The sequence below is a fragment of the Cucurbita pepo genome, chromosome LG05 (assembly GCF_002806865.2).
Source record: "Cucurbita pepo subsp. pepo cultivar mu-cu-16 chromosome LG05, ASM280686v2, whole genome shotgun sequence".
NCBI classification, from domain to species: domain Eukaryota; kingdom Viridiplantae; phylum Streptophyta; class Magnoliopsida; order Cucurbitales; family Cucurbitaceae; genus Cucurbita; species Cucurbita pepo.
The window spans coordinates 3,146,480-3,164,758 of record NC_036642.1 but is presented as its reverse complement, the minus strand read 5'-3'; the positions used below and the strand labels follow the sequence as shown (position 1 = coordinate 3,164,758).

Here is an 18,279-nt window from a genome sequence, read left to right as displayed (position 1 = left end):
AATGGAGAAATTCTCTATTTTCTCTCTCTCTCTTTTTTTTTTCCTTTTAAATATTCCCATTGATATTTGTATTATTTATTTTGATTAAAGAATTATAATATTTTTAAATAATTTATATCGTGGATTAAAGATGAAAGATTCGAATTCTTTACCTTATAATTCCTAATTTTTTCGATTAATATAATTGATTAAAGATACAATTAATTTTGAAAATTAATATTATTAATTTAGATTGAAAAGTAAAATATTTATTGAATATTGGATAAAATTGATGTAAAGTAATTAGTTGGATAAACTTGGAAGACACAAGAGGGCCACCACTCACAAAAACCTTCTAGAAGGTTAAGAAAAAAAAATACTAATTTTTGCAAAAAGATAAATATAGAAAAAAAAAATAAAGCTTAGAGCACAGCTCAACTTGCAAAATTTGAAAATTAGGGTTTTTTTTTTTTTTTTTTTTCAGTGTCCATTATGGCTATGAAAATGACAACTTTTTTCTTCCCACTTTTCCAAAAAAAAAAAAAAAAGCTTCTAGAAGATTGATGGCTGGCATAGTGAATAAGCAACTAGTGTTTTTTTTTTTTAAATAAAAATAATGAGGTAAAATTGGAAAATCAATTTCCGATTAGAACCGAAAACTTTCCAAAAAAGTATTAGGAGGGTTGTTCACGGGTACGTTTTGTATTTTCCTTTCCCAGATTGATAATTAAAAAAGACGTGGAGAATAGGATCTAGAAAAGGAAGGTCATAATTAATACCATAGCTCGAAAGGAGTATCCACTAAACTACTATACATGGGCGCTCGCTCTAATGGACTTGGCTTATTTGAAAATAGACGTTTGTCTTGTTCATTTATTGTAAACAATTTGTTACATTAAATAATCAGAAGAAGGGTTTATCGTGAATAAAGAAAATAATGGGGCGGAAAAGAGATATGGGTTGATTTGAGTTTAAGTAATGATATTGCAAATATGAAAAAGAGTGGACTAAAATGCAAAAGTTGAAAAGGTTGAAAAGGAGAAGCAAGTTGTAGGGAGGGAGCAAAAAGCAAAAGAAATGGGGCCTAGGGGGGTAAAAACAAAAATGTTTTTATTTATTTGGAATTATATGTGGAAAATCAACACAAAATAATTGGTGTCACATGCCATAAAGTCTATATATCTTATTATAATTATTACATTATTTTAATTTTGTATTGTCACACTCATTCATAGTATCCAAACCAATCTTTATCTTTAATCAATCCCTTTGTTCAGATATATGTCCACTTCAATTTTTTTTATATATATAACTAAATTTATTTATTTATCTAATTTTACAAAATTTTCAATATTTAAGTTAAATTTTAGAGTTATAAAGAAGTGTAATAAATAAAATTAAAAACCAAATTTTTATTTATGACCTTATTTAATTTATTTTTTATCTACCTTTTATTTGTTTTGAAAATAAACGAAATCTTGTTATTATTATTAATATTATTATTTAATATTTAAATATTAAATATTTAACACAGATATCAATAATTTCTATTATAAATTTTTTTTTTTTTTTTTTTTTTTTAATTTGAATTGGATTGTATTAAAAATTTTAAAAATAAAAAAATTTCGATTTGGTCGGTGAGTCACCCTTCTAGTATCCGATTCGTTGCATCGTTTACTAAATTTATTATGGTGGACAAAAATACCCTTTGTAATCGATCTATATAAAATTTATGATTACTTAAATGACTAACCTTGAGTGATACATTTATTTAATTATGAAATAAATCTAGTTGACATTGTCAACTCTTAATAAATAGTCACATTAGAGTATATCTAAATTCATAATTAAATTATGTCATAACAACAGTTAACCACGTTACGTTGCTTTAATGTATGTTTCAAGTCAACGCATTTAATAAATTAAAATTTATACTTTTTCATTTAATAATATCAAATAATTTGAACTAATAAATTTTTTAATTTATAACGTCTCGACGAAATAAACTTTATCTTAAAAATAATTATTTTATTTTTTTTGCTAAGTGGGGCCTCAAATGTTATCATTTTCGTTTTTTTTACCTTTTGTTTTTGGTTTTTTGCTAAGTGGGGCCTCACAAACAAGGGGCTAAAGATACCATAATGTCACATCTTAATCTAAGTTATAAGATAAGATTATTGGAATTAATAATGTTAAATGAGAATCTTCCAAAAAAATAAATAAGGTTCATAATTTAATCATGTAATTTGGGAGTCAATAAATTAGGTAACAAAAATTAATACGTGCATTATAATATTTCAACCAACTTTACACACATAAGCTCAGATTTAAATTTCCTATTAATATTTTATGATATATATTTTTTAAAAGTTTATTAATTACCTAAATATCTACTAATTGCATTAAATATATACCATAGATTAGGAAAACGGCGTAAATCAAACACCCAACTAAACCTTTACTAATTTTTGGACTAATTCATTTATGTATGACGGATAGAAAGATATACTTGAGTTACAGAATGAAGTCTTTTGTTTCTTTCGGAGGTGCTCTCGCCTTACCAATGAGTCGAGAGCTAGTGGTTGTTGGTCCCCCAGAGTCAGAACACAAGGGTTGACTTCTGAGCTTTTTATGAACAGTAGTACACGTGAAGAAAAGTGGATCAAGTTTTCGAAGGTGGTGGTATCACCGTCTACAAGTTGAGTCGCGAAATTAAGAGTGCAAATACTCGACGTTGTGAATCAAGAAATTCGGGTGAGAGACAAAGATGTTGGTACGTGCCTTAGAGGAAATCATATGTGCCGTAGAAAGACATTTGGGATTCGTATAGAGGAGAGTGTAGGGACAAAAAATGAGAATTCCAACGACTTTTACCACCGACAATTCAATGTCTTAAAATGTTCAAGCAGTCAGCATTCTTGTCGGAAGGCTTTTTTTAGGAAGCTCGGACTCCTATCGAACATCCTTGAAGGATGAAACGGGATGATGAAGAAGCCAAAGGAGATCTGTAAAAAAGGGAAGGTAAATAAATAGTGGTTGAAATGTTGGGACTATCGTCCTTGTTCCTCAAAGGGGAATCGAGGAGAACAACGAGCTTTACGTGTAGAATCAGAGGATCATTCTGTAAGAACTTGTTCAAAGCACGATCTTTCTTCGCCCATTTGATGCATCTTCCACCTTCCACGAACAGCTAATGAGATTGTTGATCTCACAGTTTCTAGTAAATACCAACCATCCCGTCGAGTATCCAATTTCTATTTGTAATTTTTTTTTTTTCTTTCTTTCCCATGCATTAAATGATATGTATTTTTATAAGTTTTAATTTTCGAAATTAAAAAATATATATATATATATATATGACATGACGTTACAATATATATTATAGATGTTATAGCCTTTACATAATTCATCATGGCGGTGGCGAGGGGAGGGCTGGGCTACGAAGTGGACCCGGTCCGACAAATGGAGGTTCCGGTTCTTTTTGTCGGCCATGATTTAATTTCATATGCATCTCACCACTCCCTCAATCATTTCTTCTAGAAGGCGCGTCTTTTTGAGATATTTATTTCCGCTATTTTTATCATTTTCTATTTTTTTCAATTCCTTATAATGCCCTCCCTTATTTTCTTTTTATTATTATTATTATTAAAAATTGCGATTTATTTATTTATTTTGTAATTAAAAATTAATTAATTAAAACTGGACAGTAGTCCATTTGGGGCATGTCTTTTTCAAAGTAATATTATTTCTTTCATATTGATTTTCTTTTTTTTTCTTTTTTTTTTTCTTTTTTCTTTATAATGCGTCATGGGCGGCTGAAATTTTGTATGTATGCTTCGTATATGAAATTTAATCTAAAAAAACTCAATTATTAACATAGTTTCTTTGGTGATAAGATATAAAGAGGGGACTTTATGTTTAGTTTTTGTATTTTTTATAAAATTTAAAATATTCAATAGGAAAATGAGATTGAATCAATTATCCTCATAATAAGAGTAAATTTTATAAAAAGAAACAATGCGTTTGCCGGGAGTCGAACCCGGGTCTATTGCTTGGAAGGCAATTATCCTAACCGTTGGACTACAAACGCTTCTTGTTAGGAAAAGTTTTAATTATATCTAAAGTAAACTTATTTTTAATATATTTAATTTATGATAAATTAAATATTTTGTATGGCATTTCAATAATTGTTCAAAAGTTAACGAAGATGAGCAGAGATGGGGCAATTGTAGCACCCAAAAGCTTAAAAATGAGCAGAGATGGGGCAATTGCAGCACCCAAAAGCCGCCGGACATTAAATTTTGTGGCTGGTTTGCACGTTGAAAAGGAATCTGAGGAGGCCAACCATTTCTTGAGGCGAAGATTCATGCTTCATTTCTTCGGAGAATCTGCGCTGATTATGGCAAGAACTTCTATTTGGGAACTCTGCTGATGACGAAGGAGCGGCAGAGAGCACTATATGGAATTTTGAAGATAACCCATCTCAGAAAAGCCATGAAAATGTGGAGTTTTGGACATTTCAAAATCAAAATATGCAGAAAAGTGTTGACTTTTTTGTATTCTTATTGGTGAAGTTTGGTGCAGGAGAACAGATGAACTTGTGGACGTCCCCAAGTGCTTGATGGGTGCAAAGAATGTTTGCAAGACATCTTTGAAGGGTGTCCCTATGACGTGCTGGAAGCTGCTTTTAAGTCCGCACAACGTCCAAATTTCGCACACATATCCCTGCTATGAACTAGGTTGTACCTATTCCGATTCAAAATGAAAAAAAGCTAGGAGCCCTAAAGAAGAAAGGGGCAGGAGCACTCACCCTTTAAAGCGGTTTGGAATAACTTTCTAAACACTTCCAAACACATTTTTTCTTCACATAATTACACTTTTTTAAGTACTCACAAAGTCATCCTTATCTTTTGATTGAGGATATGATAGTTTTGAAGAACTGTATTGGTACTGTTACCATGTAGCTGGAACTGCGAGGCTAATGAGTGTGCCTGTTATGGTAATTGCATCTGATTCTTTGCTTCCTACTAAGACTATTTACAGTGCTGCTCTCCACTTGGGACCTGGTTGTTCGTTGGTTGAAGATAAACAAGCTGTTTGTATGTTATATGGGGAAGAATAATGAAGGCAAAGAAAAAAAATCTAAAAGCTAAGGGAAGGAAAGTGCACAGTAACAACAGAAGAAATGATAGGAAAGAATAATAAAGGCACTCATTGAAGGAAGGAAATTAAACTGATGGTCCATCTGTAAACCCCCAAAAAAGAAAACTAAAACAAGCATCCTACAAAATAGTTAACAGAAAGGCAGAGAGAGCCCAGCCCGTGAACCAGAGGAAAAGAAAATTACATGAAAAAATTACTAAAAAACAAAAGAGATGCAATACATTGTTCTCTGGAGATGTTACACATGCAGTTAATGAGTCGCCAGCCCTATAGCTTTCTCTTCAGCAAAACCTTGAGATTTTCAAAGATGCACTCCTCCCTCCTGAAGCAACCTGCCGGAATTTACATGCTTTTGCGCCCCCCAAACCACCACCTCACCATAGGGAAACTGAAATTCTCCAATGCAAAAACAGCCAAACCATATATTTGATAAACAGCTGCTGCTAGAAACTTCCATCTGAGAATAGGCGCATCATAAGAAATAGTCGGGAGTTCTTCGAGTAACATCTGGTTCGCCCCTCCTAGGAGCTGGTTCAAACTGCATATGCAAAGAATATTACAACATTTTACACATATAAAGAGAACACAAATGTAAGATATGAATAGACTCAGGTGGGAGAAGAAACCTGAATGAAAGTGTGCGCCTTGCAGTCATCGACTTCCAGAATTGATGCCATGTTTCCACAGCGATAACAATAGTTAGGTGCACTAAATATAGTCACAACTTTTTGTTCCTGTAAAACAAGCAAATTACAAATTTTAAGTTCCCACACCACCAAAACAAAAGATCAATGCAGGATGAAAGGGAAGAAACTTCTTACATGACTCCAGTTATATCCTTCCATCACTAGCTGATGAGCTCTAGCAATCAACTTTAAATTATTACTATGGTTAAACTGCTCAGATATGTCCTGGAGAAACAGCAAGAAGATCTCATTAAAGACCATGGTGGAAACATGAGGGATTAGATGTTAAACAAGGGGATGGCTACACAAATTACCTGGCCAAAGGTATATCCAGCACCTCTGGGAGAAATTCCCCACCCACATCGATCGTCTGGGTCAGACCATAAGAGATCGCACATGGGACCTTCATGAGGAACTTCTTGAACACGATCAAAATTCCGTATATTGTCAAGGGTTTCGATGGATGGAGACAAACCACCATGCAGACAAAATATTTCTGATTCAACCTATAAAGATCAGATAAATAAGCATCAGAAACATAAATCAGCAATCATAATGGTGCGAGGAAAAAAACCGCACAATGCACTTATACATAATGATGCCTAAATCAAACTGACCAGGGCTGTTAGCGGAAAATAGTCAAACAGGTCAGTGAAAGTCTTCCAAACATTAGCATTGCCGTACCTGCAAATGAAATAAGATAGTAAAAGAAACTTACAGGTCAGGCTTGGGTTGCACTAAAAAAGTATTCTTCATAATTCATGATCGTGTCAATATAATACAGTCTTTGATCACAAAAAAAAATGTACTCTCCTTTGTGCATTACATTAATAAGTAAATAACTTATATCTTCTAATAAATAACTCAACTTCAAAAATAAACAGCCCATAGTACATAATAAATAAATAAAAGACAGATTTCGAGGAATGTGTCAGAACGTATCAAAGTAACCATTTTATTCAAACTTAATATGCATCCCAAAAAAAATGTGCAACAAAGTAGTATTAAATAAAAGCAACACAGATAGAAAAAGGTATCTAAGATGACAAGAAAAACAGAGTTGAGCCATAGAAGGATGTAGAAAAATGAAAACCTCAAAATGAGAATAAAAGCCAGAAAAGACATACTTTCTCAAGCATTCATCATAGAACCCATAAACTTGTGTTATCTGCATAAGGGAACATAAACCACAGTTAAAGATGACATCTGTCGAGAACATCAAAATTACAGAACATATGAGGGGGCCATGGTACCAAAAAAATATTCACTGATGTTATAACTTTAAACTTCCAAAATATTATATATCTGGGTAGACAAAAAGAATGGAAATAAACATTAGAAAGTAAGCAGCAGAAATGACAGTGATAAACATTTACCTGGCGACTTTCATGATTTCCTCTAAGAATTGTAATGCGTTGAGGATATCGCACTTTAAGGGCCACTAAAAGCTGCAAAATGACTTACATTAGAACTAAGTTGAGTTACTACCCCAAAAAGCATCCTATGCCTACTATGATTACATTGCTATAGAATGGCTGAATGTTGCTAACAAAACATGGTAAAAGGAGTTGTGCATCATTAAATTATTGGACAAGCCCACACTTAGGATAATGGTAAAATTTATGCTAAAAAATCGCAGTTTCTATGCCAATCAAGAGGTGACAATTCAATTGCAAATGTATGTACCTTAAACAAATTCTGCCATGTTATATATGAAGTACAAAGTATGTAGAACATCTATACATAAACAAAACATACTTACCGTTACAGTTTCAACTGAGTAGTAGCCACGATCAACATAATCTCCCATAAACAAGTAATTTGTATCTGGACACTGCCCCAAGAAAGATATTTTAGAGGAACAAAGAACTTTATGATATAGATATAATATAAAAAATAAATAAATAGATAAATAAGAGGCTGCTCTAAACTATTCAGTAGCAAGCATAGTCTAGAACTTCAGAAAGAAACTTGAAAAAACTTATCACTAGAAGTGTGTGGTGAACATAGAAATTTGACTACTTCAGCGTTTGCTTTAGATTATGTGATTAAGTTAATAAGTTGTGTGTGTATACCAGGGATATATGAAAAGTGCCATTTATTGCTTCAGTCTATATCCATCACTAATTCCATTCATTATCTACTTGGTAATATGGAGTAGCACAACGATTCAACATTAACTAGAACCTACAATCTCAGTCAGCATATCAAGAGCTTTTCTTCCACACTTGAGTACATATTTTCTCTTCCTATGCTTTAATTGCTAATTGGTCAGCAAAGATAATCACAAAATTCTTGCCAATGATCAAATTAGATACCTTCCCTCCAATGCGAAAGAGCTCTGCAAGATCATGAAATTGCCCATGAATATCACCACATATTGTTACTGGACTTTTAACAGGCTGCAGAGCATAAAACCCAAGGCATAAGCATAAAAATTAAGCAGCATCCACGAAACACCCATCGTCAAATTGCAGGAGAAGAATGAATGCATGACCAAGAGAATGACCATTATAAAAGTTCCAACCTCAGATAGATCCCAGATCACAAATTAACAGTTTCAAATTCGATGCAGACCTAATTTTCATTTTAGAAACCTGAGAATAAATGTCATAATTATTCATAACAACCCAGTATAAGTGGAAAGAACAAAATGCATCGGAATACTGAATAAGAAAACAAGATCATGGAAGACAGAATATAACAGCTACAAAAATTGTTTTGGGGAGTAAACCGCCAATAGAACCAACTTCTTGAACAGATTTAGTAAGAGTGTGCTTGGAAATGGTTTTGAAGAAGAATGCACCTATTATACATAATTTTAGTAAAAAGTACCAATAGTAAATCCCTTTGTTGTTTATTTCCAACACTTCAGAAGTGCTTTCAAACACTTTTTTTTAATAATTATGATGAGGATGTGAAAACAATGCTAATGAGAGAAATTATATATGTAAAGAAAATCTAGTAGGAAAGTGTGCAAAGAGAGATCGTTGGGAGAAAGTGCATGGCACCAAATAAAGCACACCTGTACATTGCTCTCGTCCATTAATATCTCCTTAGCTTTCTCACACAATACTCTAACCTGCATTAGAGATAATAAACACCAAGTTGAGGTTCTAGAAGAAGAAAATATGATCACCAACTATTGATTTGTGCCATCAAAAGATATATTTTGCTTATACTTAAGTCAAATAAAACAGCAAAAACTTCGCCACAAACACATATTTATTCCACACATAACAAAAATAGTACAAACCATTGTCAGTGAAGGAGCAATTAACAATGACAGAGAAAATGTCTTCAACAGGAAATCATCAACAAAAATCTAGAAAGTGCAGACTTTGAAAATGAGAAGAAATCAAATTCTATTGAAAATAATAGAGTTGGAACCAACAAGAATGACCAATCTCCAACCATATTTATGCCCCCACTAGGATTACGAGCCAGCATTACAAAGCTCAACTCCGTTGAAAGTAATAATAATAACCAAGGCAAACACCATCTTATGGGTGATCAGAATAAAACATTACCCACCTGGCTAACCTTGACTGGATCTCATAATTAGTAGACTTGTTCATAAAACATATAACAACTCCAAAGTTCAATGATAAAAGGAGAACATGATCAATCCACTCTAAAAAAATTTACTATGCTATGTATCACTGATATTGTGGATTTGAAATAAAAATTTTATCATTATCCTTCTTTCCTTGTAATGGTTCTTGGATGATATTTTTGGAATTCACCATTGCCACAATAATGACTCAAGCTTTTCCCATCTTGATATATTGAATTGAGCCATAAATTCACGTTGAGCGAAATGTAACTCTTAGAATGTTCAGAGCAGTGTCCCAAAAACGGAAATAGGTAGCTAAATACCATTACTTAAGCAACTGGTGTTGTTCAGGCTTTCCCACTGATATCTACGATAAAAATAAGTATAGTATAGTTTGTTAGCAATCCCACGACATGAAAAGTGGAACTCTTGTCTTGTCCATCTTTGCATCAAGGATCAGCCCCATTTCTGAATGGGAAACCGTAAATTGTACAACTAGAAATTATACTTCCAAGGAAATCATTACTCAATTTACACTTTCAGATGTCATGGTATCGATAGGCCAATCACTTGATTCCACGCTCAAATGCCACAACCACACGCGGGTTTGATGACTGGTAAGTATCGCAATCTTTTATGCCAAAAAACAAGACAGACACGTTCTGGGCGTCCAAGTGGGAAAATAATCTCGGAGTGAGGTAATGTTGAAAGTGAAATTTTAAAGGCCAACTGCAGAGGCACCAGGATAAGGGATCTATTTCGAGTGGACGCGAATATTGCCCGAACAACAATATTTCTAATAATCCAACCGCTAGATCTACCTTCAAAATGCACCTAAGGTAACCAACCCCGCGCATCCTACCCTCAATCCGAGTCCTGCAACCCTAACGGATCAGACTGGATTCATCACGTTGCTTTAATACCATCCGAGAACCTCCGAGTATGGGCGAACAATCTCGAGACTCCACGATATAACAAGAAAAATAAACAAAAAAGTAGGTACCTCCTGCTCATTCAAGGGCTTGCACTGCATGAGCTGGGAAATCTGCTCGTCGAGATTTCCATGGGAGTTGAAAGATAGAGAATCCATGATTTCGCCTGTGTGCGTTTTGGTGATTCTTCTCTCCAAAAAGCAAAGCGAATTGCAGATCAAGATCCCGCCGATCCGGTGGTGGTTCTCCTCAAGTTCATAGAATTTCGTGAGCCCTAAAAGATCCTTCGGAAAACCCTAGAAACGGACTCCGTCTTCTTCCCCGTCCTCTTCTTCTAATTACTAAAAAAAAAAAAAAAGTAAGATTGAAAAATGAAAGTTAAATTTCCCATGTCCCTTTCTCCCTCTTTCTCGAGAGAATTGAAAATTGAAAATTTTGGTCCGAACCAGGGTTAGCTCTAATCCCCACTCTCACACCTCGCGCGTCAGATGAACGTGGCCGTTTACTGTCATAAAAATCAGACACGTGGCGGCTCATTGGGAAATCGCGTGAGAGGGCGTTTTCTGTTAATAGTTGGAAATGTTTTTGAAGATTGTGGACGTGAACGGGTGACGTGCGATCGAAACGAGAGCATTTTCGTCCTTCAAATTCTTAATTCCCAAAACAAATGGGACCCATTTTCTCTTTTTTATTTTCTTTTTCTTCTCAAATATTATTTCTTTTTTGTATTATATATATATATATATATATATATATATATAATATATATGCGCGCGCTCGAATTGCATGAGCTAGCGGTTGGTAGGATGGGATAAATAATTCAAGTGGTCTCTAAATTCATTCTACTCGATTCAAGCATGATTCGGATAATGTTAGGCTCGAATTATGTACGTAACTTAATATAACTGTGTCAGCTCAAGTCCACTTCTAGTACATAATGTATGTTTTGACGTGTTATGTATCACTGTTAGTCTCGCGATCTTAAAACATATCTATTAGGGAGAGGTTTTCGTACCCTTAAAAAAATTATTTCGTTATCATCTCCAAAAGATGTAGGACCTCACATTAACATCTACTGTATTTTTATACATCAACAAAATTGGGCGTGCCCTTTAATGAACTATAGATGGTGTTATGTTGCCAAATGAATTATATTTTCGTTACAAAAATAAAATATTCGCGTATATAAGTGATTACAATTGTTTTCACTGAAATAATAAAAAATAAATCTGCGAAGATTTATGTCCTAACGAACTCAATTTGGTATGACGGTGAGATTATGACAAATTTAACCTTGTGTTACTGAAATATAGAGAATATGTCTCATTCAATAATCGTTGAAACTTTAAAAGGCAAGCTCGTAACAGGACTTTTACCCATTAATTTATCTGTTTAATTGTTTATGTTTTACTTGTGTTTCCAAATTGTAGACGGAATTTTAAAAACTACAAAATAATAAAAAATATATATATATATATATATAACTTGTTACGGTAGGTTCTATGTGGGCACCTAACCTAGGACGAATGTCCCAGTCATGTTTGTTAAGGACGTTTTTGTTTATGGGTGGATGTCTGTTATAAATCCCTTTTTACTTGCTTTCATTTTAGATAGACATTTACTATCACTACTGTGTCAATATGAAGGTGTACAACCATTCATCAGAATCACGTCTACACCCTCTCAAGGATAAAATGTTTCAAAGCGTACTATAGTAGGATACGATTAGTCACTTATTCATACTCGGGTTATATACTATCAAAGTCGTCGCTGTTGCCTTATTACTTAAAATCTATAACAATGTTTTAATTCCAATCGTTTGCTAACGTTTTCTAAACACATTTTGACAAACGTGGGTCGAGGATTGAGCATACGCCGATGTTATTTGCGAAATTCGAATTTTTCACAAATGACTTGTTCGTCGGGTTGGAACAAATGTCACACAATTGTTGGCTCACTGTCGTAGTCAGGGATGGAGGCGAGGTTGGGCCTGTTGGCCAGTTTATTTTGACGTTGGGCCCAATCTTGGGTCGGGTTTAATTATATGGTCGAAAATGATAAAAGAAATGTTAGCATTGGGTTTAATAATCACGTAATTCCATAATAATTTATGTTAGGTGAGAAAAAGAGTAGTTTTTACTGCAGAGTAAAAGAGTGAGTAACCGTAGGCGGTAATTAGAGAAGAAGGATTAAAAATCGGAAGTGAGGAAAATGGACCGCTCATACGGATAGGGCACCAGACTCGATATGTACGGACGTGGTAAATTAGATTAAAATTTTTTAATTTCGAAGAAAAAGAAAATGAGGAGAAATTTAATTGATTTTAATTTGAAACACAGGTTTTTACCAAAGCCCAACCCATTTTTTAGGGAAAAAAAAGCAGAAAAAACGCAAAATTGGATATATTTATATTTATATATATATATATATATATATAAATAAATATTTATCCGGGAAACGCAGATATTTTTGGGTTCGTTCTCTCAAGCAAGCGCTTTTTTATCTCTCCCTCGACGACGAAAATTAGGGTTCCTGATCTTCAACTATTGTTGCGACTTTTCAGGTATCTGCGCCCTTTTGTTTTTCCTGTTCTTCAGGTTCTTCCTCCGTCTCCGTTTTCGTATCTTTGTCTTTGCGTGCATTGTTATGATTTCAAACTATATTCCGTTTCTTGATTTTATTTTATTTTCTTTCACCTTGGGGGTTCTTTAGCTTTCCTATACTTGGCGTTGCTGCAGATCAAGGTTATTTGTCTTTGTTACTATTGTGGGTTATGTTTTTCGTACGAAAAAGAAACTGGGACATGAGAACGATTAATTTTTTTTAGTTTTAAAAGAGGTTTTGATCAGATGGTTGTTTTTTGGCCCACTTTTGGTTGATCGGAGGACGCATTGCTGTCCACGTTTTCGCATTGAGTTCGTTGCGGGATTGACAGCTTTGCATCCGAATATACCTTGTGTTTTTAACTGTGTTCATGCATGGTTTAAACCATTTGTTTTCGGATGAGGGTTAATTTGTTTTATTGATAAATAATGTGCAGAATTTGTTGTACTTTGGAGTGGATTGGCAAGCTTTTTAGTTGCATTCGTGAAAGGGTCTCCGACTATGCGAACTTCCTGGGCAGATTTGGCCGCAAGTCCGGCTGCTGAGAACGTAGCTGCTGGTTCTTCTGCTAACAATTGTAGTGCTGGAACTACTTCAGCACCTGGCCGATCGGCCTATGTTCCACCACATCTTCGGAATCGCCCTGCCTCTTCCGACCCGCCTGCTGCAGCAAATAGTGGGCCTGCTGCGGGAAACGATCGATCTGGTCATGTAGGGTCCCGCTGGCCTGGTCCAAAGAACGATTATAATCGTTCTGGTTATGGTGGTGGCAGTCGTGGAGGTGGATGGGGAAGTAGAGGTGGATGGGATCGTGGGAGGGGGGACCGTGAAATGAACCCATTTGAAGATGAGGATGATACGGAGCAAGCATTTGGAGAGCAAGAAAATACTGGTATAAATTTTGATGCTTATGAAGACATTCCTGTGGAAACAAGTGGTGAAAATGTACCACCTCCGGTGAATACATTTGCTGAAATTGACTTGGGTGAAGCACTTAATCACAACATTCGGCGGTGTAAGTATGTAAAACCAACTCCCGTCCAGCGGCATGCTATTCCTATCTCCCTTGCAGGGAGAGACTTGATGGCTTGTGCTCAGACTGGATCCGGAAAGACTGCTGCTTTTTGTTTCCCCATTATCAGTGGCATAATGAAGGGCCAAAGTGTGCAGAGACCAGCTCGAGGTGCACGCACAGTGTACCCACTTGCACTTATTCTCTCCCCAACTAGGGAGCTTTCAATGCAAGTAAGTTTTTAATGAAAAACTTCCATTTTATTTTCCCTTGATTATGTAGTAAGCCAGCAGCTCACTATTACAATTTAGCAGTTTAAGAATGAGTTCTTGTGTTCCAGATACATGAAGAAGCAAGGAAATTCTCTTATCAAACAAGTGTTAGAGTGGTGGTTGCTTATGGGGGTGCACCAATCAACCAACAGGTTTTGTGTTCCTTTACCTCCTCCTCATCATTTTATATATCTTGGAAGTATTTGAGCTCAACATATGTGTGTATGTATTATATTGTATCATGTTTGGATAAGAAAAGTCAGCACCAAAACTAATTTTGCCCCAAAGTGTTGTTCTTGTAATTTCTGAGGCTGCGTTTGATACACATTTATATAACAGTATGTGAGGGGTGAGGGAGTATATGTACGACAGCAAAGCATCTCATCATAATCTCTTTGTTCAGTCATGCTACGGCCATGAGAAAAAATGGTTAATTATAATTACTTCGGAATGATTTAAAGCATAATCATAAAGATGAGCATTTGTTAGTGTACATTTAAAATGTTGAATGGTCATTGATGAACAATCTTTTCAAGATAACATTGGTTAGATCTTCCTTTGCTGGTACAATCCCCCAACTTCTTTGTTTAGGGATTAAACTGCGATCATGTATTGATGGAAGGTGTAATTCAACTTGAGGCTCCGGAACTTTGTAAAACCTACATAATGATAAAATTATCTAATAATTTTCCTTGTCAAAAGTTTCATGAAAATTTTGTAGTGTGCTGTTTTTGACGTGTGGGACATTTTCCTTCTATTGTCATAGGGTTCATTTGTGGTGTCATGCATGTTCTATTTTTATGCTGACATGATTCTTCTATATCATTTAATTCTGGGTTTGACATTTCATGAGCCACTCACGTCCTATGCCTTTGCTTGTTTATATTTATTTGGCTATAGCACTATTGATACTTTTTTTTTTCAATAAACAAATCAGCTACGTGAACTAGAAAGAGGTGTTGATATTCTTGTTGCAACTCCGGGAAGATTGGTAGATTTGCTTGAAAGGGCAAAAGTTTCACTGCAGATGATAAGATACTTGGCTCTTGATGAAGCAGATCGCATGTTAGATATGGGATTTGAGCCTCAAATTAGGAAAATAGTAGAGCAAATGGACATGCCTCCACCTGGTGTAAGGCAGACTATGCTGTTCAGTGCGACTTTTCCAAGGGAAATTCAGGTACCTTTTCTGCGCACAAGTCTATGTCCCGATACATTATATTTTTAATAGTATTCCTATTTCTTTTCACCATAAACCAAGTGAAGTGTTTGTATGTACATGGTACCGAACAGGGGAAGCATGTTTGAATCAACGAGCTTTTACAATTCTCCTTCTGACATTAAACTTTTTTTTTTTTTTTTTAATGCTCCTTGCACATCTTGGCAATCGTAGTGGCTTTTATTATGTCTTAATTGTTTATCCTCACAAAAGATGTATATCAACACAACCATACTTGTTTTTTGTTTAATCTTGTATCGTGTCTTATATGTTTTTTTTTGCAGAGACTAGCCTCTGATTTTCTTTCAAGTTACATATTTCTGGCTGTGGGAAGAGTGGGTTCAAGTACTGATCTAATTGCTCAAAGAGTTGAATTTGTTCATGAATCTGATAAGAGAAGTCATTTATTGGACCTTCTTCATGCTCAAAGGGCTAATGGTGTGCAAGGCAAGGTATGTTTAATATTTCTACATCATTGGGAGGATGCATGGCGATCTTGTTTTTTCGTTTTGGTTTTTAGACAATTATATTCCTTACAAATTTATCTGTCATTGACTTGTGCTTCTATCAAACTCATATTCCTAGGAAAAGATATTGAATTAAATATGCTGTATTTAGATTCTTATATAATTCCTGAATTCGCAGCAATCTCTTACTTTGGTTTTTGTGGAGACAAAGAAGGGAGCTGATGCTCTTGAAAATTGGTTATGTCATAATGGTTTTCCTGCCACTACTATTCATGGTGATAGAACACAACAGGTTAGTACATTAGTGCCTGTCATATTTATTTTGTTGAGCAATTACTGTTGCCCCATCCCCCCAAATCAATGTGTGGTTTCTTTTCCTTTGTTTTTAAAGTAATCCCATTGATATGAACATTAATTCATGGGCAGCTTGAAACTTGTTCGTTTATTCAGGCTGTCACTATGCAGTTCTTTAGTCGACTGATGATTTTTTTTTAATACAAAATACTAGATGTTTCGCTCATTCCTCCCCTCAAATTTATGTATGCTAGTTACTTGTTTTACACAACAACATCAAGAAGGAAAAAAAAGGGGGGAAAAGTTCAGTAGGAAAGGTTTAATTCCAACTGGGAAAATTACACCGGATTTTTTTTTTTTCTCGTGGTGTATGCCATTTTAAATTTATTCCTTCTGTGGACATGGTTTGATAATCCTTCTCGTCACTTAACATTCCTGTGATCAAACAGTAGTTTAATATGGTTTAGATATGCAATTTTGGCTCTAACTTTTGTGTCATTTCAAATTTTCATGTCATCAATCTTTATGTCCACTACCAAGGATATAATTGAAAATTAATACACAAAGGATAAAATTTAAATTTAGCCAAGTCTTGTGTAAAAAGGAACTTACTAAGTTCTCCCTATTATTTAGATAAAAGCTAAGTAATTGAAGATCTTGAAGACACGGTAGTGGGATAAAAACATTTCCATATGTATGGATGTTACTTGTGAGTTTGATTCTGTTGATTGATTTACTATTCCGTATGTTACACTTTCTTGTCCTGTTGTTGCTTTCTCTTTTTGTCGATCATTTCATTATTCTCAGCATTATTCAGATCTTAAGGTGGCTTCTGAGTTTTAGATTCCTGCTAAATTTAGTAAGGTGTGAGTAGTTTGTCATCACTGGCAATGGAATGGTGCACACGAGACTTCTCTCCTCTGAAGGTTTTGTATTATTCTTAAAATTTGTATGAAAAATTTCATTGGAACTCTGGAAAATGCAAGAAGGGCCACCAGACTTTTACTGGAGTATTCAATCTTGCATAACTTGTCTTTGATGTATTGAATCTAGATAGTGAGTTTACAAGCGAACACTGGAGTTGTAATATTTGGGTTACAGCTTCAGATGGATAGTGTTTTAGGTGGTGACAACTAATAGCTCATTTTGATCTTGTTATCTTAGTTTTTTCCATGCCCTCTAATTTTCTCGTCTGCAAAACAGATTTTACTGTTACCTAGTTCATGCTTCCAAGGGTTGTACTTAATTTTTTTAATTAACTGGGTGCCTGCTTCTGGGCAAGAAATTATTTGAGGGAGCCAAATATTCTTAACTGGTAATGGTTGTTTTATTCATTGGATGCATGAGAGAGATTAAGAATTATGTTTTGACCATGTATTGCAACAGTCTTTTGTTTGGGTTATATTTATTTTATTCGCGGTTCTGTTTTATGCATTTATACGCGTTTGCAGGAAAGAGAACACGCATTAAGATCCTTTAGAAGTGGGAACACACCAATTTTGGTGGCAACTGATGTAGCTGCCCGTGGGCTTGATATTCCTCATGTTGCACATGTAGTGAACTTTGATCTCCCCAATGACATTGATGATTATGTTCATAGAATTGGACGAACGGGGAGAGCTGGGAAGACTGGTGTAGCAACTGCCTTTTTTAACGAGAACAATTCATCCATAGCAAGGTCCTTGGCTGAACTTATGCAAGAATCTAATCAAGAAGTTCCTGAATGGCTATCACGATTTGCAGCCAGGTCTTCGTACAGTGGAGGTAGAAACCGTCGTTCTGGGGGTGGCCGATTTGGTAGCCGTGACTATCGAAGGGATTCCACTTTCAACAGAGGTGGTTCTGATTATCATAGTGGAGGCAACACCAGCAGTGGTGGGGGTTACGGTGGTGGTGTTCCCGGTGGATATGGAGGAGGATACGGTGGTTCAGGGGTGACTAGTGCATGGGACTAACATGTACGCTTTAAAATTATTTACAGTGTTTAGGTGATGGGTAGAGGAACCCGTTTCTGCCTGAATAGAGTATTGTTTTTTTTTTTTTTTTTTTTTTTTTTTTTTTTTTTTTTTTTTTTTTTTTTTTTTTTTTTTTTTTT

At 34.9% G+C, this 18,279-nt stretch overlaps 2 protein-coding genes, 1 long non-coding RNA gene and 1 other non-coding gene across 4 annotated transcripts; 2 read left to right on the top strand and 2 right to left on the bottom strand.

The window, feature by feature from the left end:
- Positions 1-3,997: 3,997 nt before the first annotated feature.
- Positions 3,998-4,069, bottom strand: TRNAG-UCC. The gene has a single exon. It is a non-coding gene; the product is annotated as a tRNA-Gly (tRNA).
- A 56-nt stretch (positions 4,070-4,125) lies between these two features.
- LOC111795482 lies at positions 4,126-5,003 on the top strand. The gene is made up of 2 exons (XR_002815203.1): positions 4,126-4,481; positions 4,564-5,003. It is a non-coding gene; the product is annotated as an uncharacterized LOC111795482 (long non-coding RNA).
- Positions 5,004-5,165: 162 nt separating this feature from the next.
- On the bottom strand, positions 5,166-10,691 carry LOC111795481 (serine/threonine-protein phosphatase PP2A-2 catalytic subunit-like). The gene is made up of 11 exons (XM_023677930.1): positions 10,388-10,691; positions 8,854-8,910; positions 8,147-8,230; positions 7,591-7,662; positions 7,205-7,276; positions 6,956-6,996; positions 6,446-6,512; positions 6,143-6,334; positions 5,964-6,053; positions 5,769-5,876; positions 5,166-5,680 (listed from the first exon to the last, which is right to left on the bottom strand). Exons 1-11 carry the CDS (start codon positions 10,472-10,474, stop codon positions 5,615-5,617), a joined length of 936 nt encoding a protein of 311 aa, XP_023533698.1. The 5' UTR covers positions 10,475-10,691; the 3' UTR covers positions 5,166-5,614.
- A 2,083-nt stretch (positions 10,692-12,774) lies between these two features.
- Positions 12,775-18,273, top strand: LOC111795479 (DEAD-box ATP-dependent RNA helicase 37-like). Its single transcript, XM_023677928.1, has 7 exons — positions 12,775-12,879; positions 13,357-14,165; positions 14,273-14,356; positions 15,142-15,384; positions 15,708-15,875; positions 16,069-16,182; positions 17,636-18,273. Exons 2-7 carry the CDS (start codon positions 13,422-13,424, stop codon positions 18,137-18,139), a joined length of 1,857 nt encoding a protein of 618 aa, XP_023533696.1. The 5' UTR covers positions 12,775-12,879; positions 13,357-13,421; the 3' UTR covers positions 18,140-18,273.
- Positions 18,274-18,279: the final 6 nt, after the last annotated feature.